The sequence below is a fragment of the Schistocerca serialis genome, chromosome 2 (assembly GCF_023864345.2).
Source record: "Schistocerca serialis cubense isolate TAMUIC-IGC-003099 chromosome 2, iqSchSeri2.2, whole genome shotgun sequence".
NCBI lineage: Eukaryota > Metazoa > Arthropoda > Insecta > Orthoptera > Acrididae > Schistocerca > Schistocerca serialis.
The window spans coordinates 715,894,632-715,908,033 of NC_064639.1; the positions used below are offsets into that span (position 1 = coordinate 715,894,632).

The 13,402-nt window shown below is 43.4% G+C and overlaps 1 protein-coding gene across 2 annotated transcripts in view; it reads left to right on the forward strand.

The window, feature by feature from the left end:
• Positions 1–13,402, forward strand: part of LOC126457901 (ATP-binding cassette sub-family C member 4-like) — a 303,077-nt gene that overhangs the window by 166,880 nt on the left and 122,795 nt on the right. For both annotated transcript variants that reach the window (XM_050094576.1, XM_050094577.1), the window contains one exon: positions 12,701–12,841. In XM_050094576.1, coding sequence (XP_049950533.1) covers positions 12,701–12,841 — 141 coding nt within the window. The remainder of the gene's footprint in view (positions 1–12,700; positions 12,842–13,402) is intronic.

A 13,402-nucleotide genomic window follows, 5' to 3' on the forward strand; every position in this document is an offset into this window, starting at 1 on the left:
ATGGACAGTTCAAAACCATTCGACAAAATGTGAACGTGATCAGAAGCGTATTTATGCTTTCTCAGTCCTCCTCTTCCGCGCCCTTCTGTGGGGTGACCAAGTAGGGGTGCAACATTGACATATGCCTGAATAAAATGGCAAAGAGTCCCTCTAACACCTCTCGGCCCCGAAACACCCTCAGTGCCATCCTCACACCTTTGTCGAGCACATTAAAAATTTACATGTGAGACACTCCGACACACATTCAGTTGAGTGGTGCCTCGCAGCTGCTCTAGCGCCCGAGGGCAGGTAACCCCTTCGACATCGCTTAAAGTGGTGTTACCTCCCCTGAGGTGCCATCCAGCTGAATGGGTGTCAAAAGTCTATCACATGTACACTTTTAATGCGGTCAACAAAGGTGTGTGGGTGTACTGAGGGTGTTACCGAACTGGGGGTCTTAGACGGAATCATTGCCGATTTATTCATTCATGGACATGTCAATGTTACACCCCCCCCCCCTCCACCCCATGATCACGTCACAGGAGGGCGCGAAACAGGATGGCTGATAAAGTATAAATGCGCTTCGGATCACGTTCACATTTCGTCGAATGACGTTGAACACTCCCTAGTTGTTCCACCCCGTATACCGGAAGAAAGATCGCGGTCGCACCACACCCCAAAAGGGTCCGATAACGTTAGTGGGTTTGCAGCCCCACGATGTCATTCAGGGGGTGTCAGCAGTGTCAACGTTATCAAGAACGTCATCTGGTTGCTCATCGCAGTGCAAACTGTCGTTTTCGACCGCGAAATATCCAAGAGAAGGCCTGGTTTCATTGGCGCTGTTTATGCCACCCCCCTGATGGCTTTCCGTGTCGATTTTGAGCGGCGGTGTGAAATGTTCTCCTCGGCCATCCATAAGAAAGCCGAGTGATTTCAACGCTGGGTGTACAGATCTGACCTCCATCGCAGAAACGTCAAAAGAAGAGGTAAAATGTGGATAAGAGGGGGTGTGACGACCTTCCCAGCGCGTGACATATCCACGATGGCGTTGGGCACAATTGCGGTGAAATTTGGTGGCCATGTGACCTCATTAATCTATCTTACAGTTCTGAGCCGCGGCCTTTCTCTCACATGTGTCGGCACCTTCCTGTTCAACGCGTCGCCGAACCCAAGGGTGTTGCCGCAGGGCGCCATGCTTTTGCACCGTTACACAGGATGGTTGTAAACACCTTTGCGTCTAATTTCAAACTTATGCGTAAAAATGACACTTTTTTGTACAGTGTATCTACGGTTAAATGATCAAAACTATTTCTGAATAGAAGCGTTATTCATGTGCTGCCTCTGAGTTTTTGTTTGAGGGAGGGGAGGGGACGAGGAGGGAGTAGTTCTATTTTTACAGTTCCTTTCTTACCCATTCTTTTGGTTGTCAAACTATGGATGTTCAGCTCTCTTTTGGTATTACCCCGTCTGTCAGATACACTAATTTTGGATATCCTTTTATCTATTTACAGATCTCACTCCTTGTAATTAGATATTACTGTGTTCTCATGTGTGGCTCGTAACTCATAATTCAGGCTAACGTAATTGTGTTTTTCGTAAGTAGCTTGTTAAAAAAGCTACGTCCCGTATATACTCCCGAACCCCAACGCCAATTTCTGTATTTCATTATCGGGCTCATAACTAATATCACACCTTAAACAACTGCATTGTTAAAAATATTCTCTTGATAAATTACTTGGAAAACTTTTCTTTTCTTGGTGTCCTTTCCAAAAGAATCATTTTTATATTTTCATCTCTGAAATTTTCAAATTCATTATGTAGGTACTTTGTGTAGATGTTCAGTTTGTGTTCATATCGCGAGTACGAATAAGTCATACGAATACAGCGTATACGCAAACACCCCTTCGAGCATTAAAATATATTTTGCGTTTCTAAATAACATTTTCTGGATATGTTATTGATCCGGGAAATGCTAAAACTTTTCTTAACCCTTTTGCTCCACGTGTTGGCTTCAAAAAACCTTGTGATTTATTTTCGAGTTAGTCATTGTGTCATATATTTTACTCTCGTCGACGGCAAATCACGAAAAACGATACCAGAAACCAGTACTGTCTAAGCCTCTACAGAAGCTCAGAAACCCGTTTGTGGCTGTCGCCCGGCAGCTGAGTTTCTCGACGCAGCAACTGGCGGAAGTAGCCCGTTGCGCGAAATTGATTGCCTGTTTTGCTGCTCAATGCGTGCGTAAGCGGACAAGTTGCTTTCATTCCCGTCCAAGGTTAGACGTGGCTAACAACTTCTCAGGTGACGAAACGCCTGTATCACTGTTGGGTGGCATTCGAAGGCAGAACTGCCTATTCAGGCGGGCCTGTAAGCCGCATTAGGACTCGGCCCATGGTCAGGGACAGGAGCTGGCACTGCTTCTTTCACGGGCGAGTACATTCAGCCAAAACTAGCGGGAAAGGGACATAGTCGAGGCGCTGAACTCGCATTCAGAAAGACGGAGGAGCAATTTCCATCCACCCTTCTAAGTGTGTGTATTCAGGATTTCCCCGAAACACTCCAGACGAATGCAGTGATTTTTCCTTTGACTGGGTTATGGCCGATTTCCTTCACCATCAGTGTCAAACTACGCTAGTGTAATTAAATGAAACTGCACAGATTATTGGTTCACAACGATAATTTGCAGGCGCAGTAAATGGTTGTATGAATATGTATGTCATCGTGTTAGAACGCTAACATACGACTCATACAAAGACAGTTTTCATATAATTTCCGTTTTTAGTTATACTTCTCGCTATATTTCGGTACTCGTAAGACAAGCGCTATCTTTTTTCAGTAAATTTTACATTAAAACCGAAGTCAAACCCGTGGCATTGCTTGAAAAACAGTTATAGCTCAGTGATTTAAGGAAAACTGATTCTACACTACTCGTTGAATTTTTCTTTACATAGGAACATCATATTACACTGAAAATGGGCAGAGATACGCGAGTAAATAACTTTATTTGTTGCTGAAGATCATAAGAAATTCCTGTTGAGTACTACACAAACTACTTCACTGAATTATCTCCCAACTTAATTACTACAACTTGGTGAAGAGTTACTTGCATGTCATCTTTAAACAACAAAAAGTAAGCTGTATATAGCCAATTCCGTCTCGCCTCTGAAGAAAAAGATGTGCTTGTCGGGTGTGAGCTGTTCCCAAAGTCTGTGATGCCTTTTCAGAACAACCGAAAGCTTTGTCGTAACATAAAAATTATGTCAACGATATTTTATGAACGCATGAAATTAGTAAACTGTGCTTTCTTCAGAAAGGAGAAAGGAGGCAATTTATACTTACTAAGCATTAAATCAAAAGGCAAGTGCTGCACTTACGGTGGATTTTCAAATGTTGCCATGATACACAATCGGGATAAAAAGGGCAGATGCAAATGGCATCTTCGCGTCTCTGCTTTTAACATCACGTTTGGGAGCAGGATGCGGCACGCACACGAGCGTTCTGGCCACCAGTCTTTGGCTCACGACGAGCAGGTCCGCGAGCCACGCAGCCTCTCCGGCGAACGGGCGGTCATTTTCTTGGACAGCGCGGCTCCGCTCGCAAGAAGGTCGCAGCGTTGCCACATGTCGCCCATGGAACCTGTTTCCTATGGAGCCAGACCCGTGGGCTTCTCCCCCTGTCATGTCGACGCAAAAAGAAGGCCTTTTGTTTGCCACCTTGAAAGGTCAAACAGTCTGACATCAGACTACGTCAAGTCCGAACGCGGGCGCCGTGGGCGTCTTCCCCACCGTGTCCTCAGATTTCTCCGCGCACTGTGTATCCCAACAAATTTCAGCTGAAGAGTATCTTATTATACGCAATTTAAATGAAATACCAGGTAAAAATGTTTTTGATCTTCGGACCACATCTGCTACTCTGCTGTGAAAGTTCTTCCGCTTTTCTGTGCATTTTGCGTCCCAGAATAAGACCTGAATCAGGCAAACCACACGTACGACATGGGAGAGATGCATCGAACATAAAGATATTGTAATTTCGAAAATTCAATGTACCTATACACAGTAGCTTGTCATTTCTCAGATTATACAACGTTAAACACTTGATTTTCTGGAGTTGGGTAGTTCTAGAGGTCTGGCAAGCTTGACAATAGGGCTGGCGGATGGTTTAATTGATCTTGTTGACAGTTTCTGACAAAAAAGAAAAAAAATTAAACTACCCATCTTCATGATTTGCTACTAAAAGATTTGGACGCATCCACTGATAGCACAATGCCTGTTTACACCAGTATTTCTAACTCATTCCAAGGCGTCGAGGCTTTCGTACCAGATTATCCGTCTTTGAACGTCTTCGGAATTCATTTTTAACATCTGTAAGTTTTAATACCTGTTCCCGTATGTGCTTTATCACTGACAACACACACAACATTTCAACGCCAGCGGCAGCCTCCGATTCATTCAAAGGACAGTTACACTGCAAGCAAGATATTATCCGAATAAGAAGTTATCGGAACCCGTAAAGATGTTCGAAAGCTTTCTGATTTCTCCATTCTGATTTGCCACTCGGAGTTACGTTCTCGCATTTTTTTTTTCATATGCCTTATCTTCAGACAGCTGAAGGATGGAAAATTATCATTTGACGTTTCGTCGATGAAAACTTTATTAGGAACGTGGCAATAACAAGAGCCATGGTATTTTCAAAAAAACTATCCAACCTATCACCCGAATTGTTACAAGGAAACCGCAGAAGACCTAAATGGGGAAGGACAGACGTAGATCTGAACCCCATTCTCCCGCTTTACTCTGCAAATCGCAGTGATGTGCGTGGCAATTAGTGCTTTTCATTAAACCATATATTAAAGTTTATTTCTGTTCCATTCATGGAACATGCTCTCTGTACGATCAGCCTCGTTGTATATGCGTGATTTCTACGTAGGTGCTGAACATCTCGCGAGATGTACGTCTTTCATCGAATGTATAACAGTTAACGTTTTTGACGTTTCTATTACACTCTTTCGCCTGTTGTACATTGTATTTCTGTGTTATAGTGGCTAACACCAGACTGGGGCCAAAGTTACATAGTACCTGCAGTACGTAGCTCTGTTTCGTCATGTACCCTTTAAATATTTCAACGATACTACTTATTGTGCATGGAACTCATGAAGGTGTGCTTTCTTGAAGCAATGTACGGACTGATACATAGCTACGTTGTTAGAATAGTAATATTGTGATAACCCTATACCTCGCTCTAGCTACATTTTATCTTACGGTACATTTTTTTCCTTCTTTTTCCTGAGGGCGTTTGTGGCTGATGAGTGAGACCACCGAGCCTTCGATGCTGCGTTTATGGATGGGGAAAATCAGTTTTGCTCTCAGGGTTGGTGAACGCGGCTTGATAAATTATAGTGGAGGTCCTTCAGACTCGATAAAAGGTGTAAGTCGCTCTCTCCAGTGTTAATGCGGTGGACACGGTGCAGCTACGGTCAAGAATATGTATAATCTATCCTGAGGCAGCAGTTACAGACTCCTTCAAGTTGCCTCTCCTTTGTGACGATTGCTTCAGCTGCTTGGAAACGGTTTTCATATGCAGCTACTACGGACTTCTTGTAGGTTGCTATTTAAGCATCTAGTAATTTCAACACTGTGATACCAGAATGTTTTGTATAGTTCCTTATGGGATTTGTAGTTAACAGCCTGGGATCTTATAAAAGGGCCTGTAAAATATACGCGTAGTCCGAAAATACACTATGTGATCAAAAGTACCCGGACACCTGGCTGAAAATGACTCGTAAGTTCATGGCACCCTCCATCTGTAATGCTGGAATTCAGTATGGTGTTGGCCACTCTTAGCCTTGATGACAGCTTCCACTCCCGCAGGCATACGTTCAATCACGTGCTGGAAAGTTTCTTGGGAAATGGCAGCTCATTTTTCACGGAGTGCTGCACTGAGGAGAGGTATGGATGTCGGTCGGTGAGGGCTGGCACGAAGCCGGCGTTCCAAAACAGCCCAAATGTGTTCTATAGGATTCAGGTCAGGACTCAGTGCAGGCCAGTCCATTACAGGGATTGTAGTGTAACAACTCCGCCACAGGCCGTGCATTATGAACAGGTGCTCGATCGTGTTGAAAGATGCAATCGCCATCCCCGAACTACCCTTCAGCAGTGGGAAGCAAGAAGGTGCTTAAAACATCAATGTAGGCCTGCGCTGTGATAGCGGCACGCAAAACAACAAGGGGTGCAAGCGCCCTCCATGAAAAACACGACCACACCATAACAGCGCCGCCTCCGAATGTTAGTTGGACTACACACACTGGCAGATGACGTTCACCGGGCATTCGCCATATCCACACCCTGCCATCGAATCGCCACATTGTGTACCATGATTCGTCACTCCACACAACGTTTTTCCACTGTTCAATCGTCCAATTTTTACGCTCCTTACACCAAGCGAGGCGCCCTTTGATATTTACCGGCGTGATGTGTGGTGTATGAACAGCCGCTCGATCACAAAATCCAAGTTTTATCACCTACCGCCTAACTGTCATAGTACTTGCAAAGGATTCTGATGCAGTTTGGACTTCCTGTGCGATGGTCTGGATAGATGTATGTCTATTACACATTACAGCCCTCTTCAACTGTCAGTGGTCTCTGTCAGTCAACAGACGAGGTCGGTTTGTACGCCTTTGTGCTGTACATGTTCCTTCACATTTCCACTTCACTGTCACATTGGAAACAGTGGACCTAGGAATGTTTAGGAGTGTGAAAATCTAGTGTACAGACAAATGACACAAGTGACACGCAATTACCTGACCACGTTCGAAGTCCGTGAGTTCCGCGGAGGGCCCCATTCTGCTCTCTCACAATTTCTAATGACTACTGAGGTCACTGGCAGGGGATGGCGATTGCATCTTTCAACACGATCGAGCACCTGTTCATAATGCACGGCCTGTGGCGGAGTTGTTACACTACTGGCAGCACAATGCACCTAATAGGAAAAACGAATGTTTTAGGTGGTGTCCGGATACTTTTGATCACGTAGTGAATGTGTAGTCCTCAAGCTACAGAGCAGTGCTTGGCGGAGGGCACTTAATATCCATACTAGCCGGCTTCTCCCTTGGTCTATTAGCGAATGGAGCGAGTGTAAACTGTATATGCCATGAAACTTCCTGGCAGATTAAAACTGTGTGCCAGACCGAGACTCGAATTCGGGACATATGCCTTTGGCGGGCAAGTGCTCTACCAACTGAGCTACTCAAGCACGACTCACGGCCCCTCCTAACAGCTTTACTTCTGCCAGTTCCTAGTCTCCTACCTTCCAAACTTTACTACCCAAGCACGACTCACGGCCCCTCCTCACAGCTTTACTTCTGCCAGTACCTCGTCTCCCACCTTCCAAACTTTACTTGTATATGCCATGGGTTGTCTCTGGGCAATATACGGGTGTTCAGTAAGTAGAGGTTAAAATGCGTTGGTTTATGTTATTTAGACGGGGTATATGTTGCGTAAATTGAAACCGATAATCAGTTTGGTATGTTTACGTTGGTCATTAAACTAAACTAGATCCTGCTATCATTGTATACACTTCTGTCATTCTCTGCTATTCCTGTCTCCAATTATATTTGTCGAACTAACTTATCAACAATGTGTCCATTTTCTATTTTTTCGATTTCCAGAGGATCATCTATGCTAAAACTGCTTGGTCATGGCACAAGTCATAGCACATAAACATCACAGAAAGATGATAAAAGATACAGACGGACTAAAAAGCATGGGAACTGTCGTAGTATATATTACAAATATCTCATTACAATTACATTCTGCAAACTACGGCTCGTACAGAATAAAGGAGTATGTTTCACGCAAGCATTTTTAACTTAGATTTTAAAACATATTTTATCCTTCATATTTTTATTACTACTAAATGGCTATTGAAAACCGAAGCTACTGAAAGAACACAACACGGTGTAAAATAGTTAGGGAATTGTTATCCAGTCACAAATGTTTTCTCTGTGTGGGTTTCTAATTGAGTATATTCTACAGCCATTTTATACGATCTCATGCTATTAACTACAAATCCCATAAGGGACTATACAATACATTCTGGGATGATAGTGCTGAAATTCCTAGATGCTTAAATAGCAGCATACACGAAGTTCTCGAATTGACGCCCAAATAGTTCTGCTAGTTCTTGTCTGGACGTAGAAGTTCCTCTGGAAATGCACAAAACTATCCCAGAACGTGATTTGTCAGGCCATAATAAAATTATAATGGGCGACTTTGGAAACATGTGCATTTCATCGGTAATGATAATGGAGCGTACACTGATGCCGATGATGGTAGCACTCAGTTTTCGCATAATAGTCTGAACGTCAAACTTTCTAGGTCCTTTGTACAAACGACTAGTCGGTGTAGGTTGTGATACTCACTTCTCATTTCCTGATAATTCCTAACTGTTATTAGGTTTCACAATTTTGAGTTCAGTGTAATAACAACCTGACCCGCTGAATATTGTAGAGGTTTTAAGAAGTTTGCTGTTCTGCTCACACTGTGCGGGATGGATGACACTATCTGTAATACCGTTCTGCGAACTTGGATGTTTCCACCTGCAGCCTAACTTCAGGCGAACGCTAGGACTTTTATGAGTAGTTCTACAAATCGAAGATCTCTCCTTTAATTCACTACGTATACGTGGAAGTGTCAGAACTTCCAAAAATGAACTTTACAAGCTTTCAAATTCCGCAAATGGAGCCCGACATGGTCGGTGAAAAATAAGTACCGAATTTAGGAATTGATGACACGAAGTGAAGGACTGTGTTTCAGAACAGCTTACAACTTCAGTGTTGTAGAGGTCTTCCGCCCCCCTCTTTCTGAACAATCCTAACGTATCCAGGTCTTTCATTCGCCTTCCCGTGTTTGTCTCATTTCATTCCGCTTCATAGTATTGTCCCCAGATATATGAAGCACATGGAAGGTCCGAGACGTTTACCGTTGAACATGCGATCGAGTGCCATCGGGTTTTCTCTTTGTTGTGGGTATTATCTCGCAGCTATCCACATTTAAAGAGAGCAGTCATTCGGTATACTAGGTACTGTCTAAGTCGTTCTGTATTTTATTACGATCACGCACCCACAATACTTTCTTATCGACAACAGCATCGTCTGCGAACAGTCTGAATGTGCGTGCTGATCCTCATATTTCGCATATGTATAGTGAGAACATTAACAGAGTTGTTAAGGCTTTTCCAGGTTCCCCGAAGTTACTTTCGTTTCTGGCGAACATCTACCATACTGGATAACTTACAGAGTTATATTTATCACAGATTCCTCAATGCGGTCACATATTTATGAACATCCACTGTGAGGCAACATCTTGTCTGTCCGTCGACCATGTGTTAGGGTGTCTAATAACTCCCGACAACAAGTAACTTGATAACACCTGCCGGTAATCGTGCATATAGGATTAAAATGTATAAAACAGAATTTGAAACTCTAACTGCGCTCCTCGATATTGGAACAGAATAAGGTGAATGCTGCACCGAGAGTGTAAGATTTGTACCGGTAAGTTCGTTGGCTGACTTGTAGAAGCGAGGGGTGTGAGATAAGGTTCTCACGTGCACGGCAGGTTGGAAAACGTGACTGCACACGTGTCAGCGCGTTCCGTAGCTGTTGGCTCATCCTCGGCCTTGCCTGCAAAGCTGGCTGAGAATACTTTATGAGGCGCGCACACATTACATTCCTGAATGCTGTTATCCTGGTGGGGATACTAACAACGTGTTTCATACGTCACCATCTATGTCCGAGCAAACTTTCCCCGTTATATTAGCACCTGCTGTACGGGTGGCCAAGCTCCATGAATGCACTCTTTCAGACAAGTTCCACGAACTCCCTTATTTATACACGATGATTTTTTACCTTCTGCTGACCACTATCATCAGTGCTGTTATATACTCTCAGGATGAGTACAGAAATCAGTTAATCTAACCGCAGCCTATACCCTCGTTGTTTTCGATTTTGCACTATGTATCCAGGCAAATCACTTGGACCAGCATGTTTTCGCGAGACCCCTAACTGTTTACAGACACAGTCCACATGTGTTCACTACTTTCCTTTCTGTTTTCCACTTATGGATTCGACTCAGGACCGACGCATCTTCCCGTTCCGGAAGCGGGCGCTTTAACGCACACGGCTATCCGGCCGGGTAACTCCACTAATATCACAGAGATTTAGTATTGCATAACATGTCCATTAACGAAATCTAAGTCCAAATATGAGGAATGGGAGAGTAAATTGCTGTAAAAAATTTGGTGCACTAGTATTTCGAAACCTAACAGTCGTCATGGCTACAGCCTCCCATCATATACCAGTAGAATATGTATAACGAAGCGAAATTTTTCGGATTTGTTTAACATACTTTCTGCTATTAGGAAACCGGTATAAATAACATGAAATACGTGAGACGAACCCTGCCGATGACGCACGACAATGTAAGCGGAAATCCGTTGCTTAATTTACACGAAAAAACCGTAAAGGAATATTGAGTATTTGCGTATCATTGTTAGATACATTAACAAGTTATTTAATAACTCAAATTCGATTGAAGCCTAATAACACTACTGTACCGCCAATTGCTTATGAGCATAAAAAAATCTCAATTGTATAATCAGAAATATTGTTACCTTGATTAGGAATAGTTCTAATGACTAACGTATATTGTTTTTGGTATATTTTCCACTTTCTTCCATATGTGGACAATATCGCTATGAAGAAGCTGGAGTAAATTAGTCAATCTTAACATGTAACACACATCAGTAGAAATTTAGCAAAGAGTTCCACGGTGAGTATCCATGGTATTTTCCAACAGAGGCAGCTAGCAGGGTATAGAGCACATTGTGAGTGGAGGCATTGTGGCCAAAGTGACCGCGCCAGAAAGAACCGGTTAAAAAAACACGCCGTTTATCGTCCGTTTAGTGTAACATGAAACGGCAGGTCAACGAGCAAACAAGCACAGCTATCATCTCGTTGCGCAGAATTGCAATTCATTACGAAAGAGCTTTGCATGATGCTTTACATTCAAGAGGCCGTTGTAATTTATGGTTCCCATTCCCCGACGTAGAAGCCAGTACTACTTGAGTTCAAGGTAGATGCAGCTGTCCTGACGCCTCAAGGGATTACGTAATTCTTACTACACATGCCAAAACCAGTCCAATAGCGAAAACGGTTTCCCTGAAATCCGCAGTCAAGTAGCCTTCACCACAAAATGCAGACACGAGAGTTTTCGTTTATTAAGAGATAACTCTCGGTGTGGAAACATCTAGACAGACATCAGTCTTTATTTTCCGTCAGCATAATAGGAGACGTAATACTAAATATGCGTATAAACATTCATATATGTCTGTTATTGTGCTATGCTGTCACCGATCAATATTTATCCTTGACATCGGTCATTAATCTTCACGTGATTACCTAAAGCGAAGAGAAATGGAGAGATTGTGCTTTCCTAGGATAATAATGGGTAAGTTTAGGTCCTCTGTCAAAGGTGAAGGACCTGCCACGACATACGGTACACCGATCACTGGGTGCTACTCTTTACCTGGGCTCCTTATTAGGAAGCAGTAACTAACACGTTGACATAGTTCGTAATATAGCTGTTGCTCTCCCGTATATAGATACAGCACAGAGCAAAGCCAGAAGTGGACGTTATGCCAGCTGACAAAGAAAATAATCGTAAGGCTGTGTATTTAAGTTTTTTAAAAATTACGAAGGCCATTGTCGGTCGAATACCGGAAATTTAAATTTATAGTTTGACGTTATATCTCGCAGTCACCATGCTATCGAGTCACGGTGGAATTTTTAGTCTACACTCTTGAAATATTATATCACGTACAAATACTCCCAGAACTCCTAGGTATGGCTCACATATATGCCTTTGTAGAGCGCTGTTAACATCAAAGAAACATCATCAAACTGTTCTGTAAGTCCATACTTACGCTGATGGCTGCGGGACTTCGGCTGTTCAGTATAAAACGTAGCATCAAAAAACCCTCAGCCGTCTAAATTTCCAGTTATTTTATTTGAGCAGCCAGTTTCAGCGCTAAATTACGCCATCTTCAGGCTCCCTGACCGAGATATAGGAAGAATCCCACCTCTGGTCCAGTCCTTATAGGGGCCAGCATTCGGTGACTGATATCCGTAGATTTTTTCTTAACTCAGCGATTCCTTTGGCCATCACTAGTCAATAGTTCGTTATGTTTGACGGTGTGATGGCGCTAAATGTTTACGATGTTCGTGTTGGCTTTCTGCATTCGCCGTATTATGAGTCTTGACCCCGCAGCTCCACCTATGGAGGATTTAAATTTCGTTTCACACCTCTCTGTTGCTACATTTGTAGCTTGAAAGTGACGGGGTGTTCACGCGTCGAAATATCTGCGGTTGTCGACAATGTTACCCGTCTGTATTCCCTAAGTTATTTTAATAATTTATTTTTTTCCACACTAGAAGATGATGTTTTAGTGAGACTACATGTATCTATCAGCATATGCAAGGAACCACAGTCGATCAATTGATCACTTACTATACTGTGCCTACCTTGTGGAACAGACTGTTATCTTTCGAAAGAATTCACTAAAGCCAGGAAGTAAAACAGAACACGAGGAAATATGCAAGGGAACATGAGAAAAGAGATCTGCACGGTTGTTATTATTTCAGGATATATCATGTTATGTGTTTTTGCAGAGCATGGAAGAAGGAGATCGCGAAGGCGAGGCAAGCAGGGAAGGGGAAGAAGCCGAGCCTGCTGAGCGCCATCTTCCGCGCCTTCTGGCTGCAGTACGCCGTCTACGGCGTCATGTTGGCCATCCAGTGCCTCGTCATCAGGTAAGTCGCTCAGTGCCGCAGTAGTAGACAACATACTGCGTTGTTGCGTCGTTGTAATGAGTTATTTCTGGTCATCATTTGAGAGCGCGTCTCTGCTTACAGTGTCTTTATGGACAATTCGTTTCTGCCAGTAACTGTAACTGGCATACAACGCTTTACTGAATTCAAATGGTTCAAATGGATCTGAGCAAGGGGGCTCTGAGCACTATGCGACTTAACTTCTGAGGTCATCAGTCGCCTAGAACTTAGAACTACTTAAACCTAACTAACCTAAGGACATTACACACATCCATACCCGAGGCAGGATTCGAATCTACGAGCGTAGCGGTTCCGCGGTTCCAGACTGTAGCGCCTAGAACCGCTCGGCCACCCCGGACGGCTACTGAATTCACAACACACATCACAGAACGTGTTCAGACTTTTTATTATTGGTTCATGTGACAGTTTTACAGATTCTCACGTAACTTCAGAATTCTGTAATCGATTGCTTTTTGCACATTCATATGCCATTTGGCGTGCACACTATATCGTGCGAGCGAATGAGCACGATTGTGAGACAAT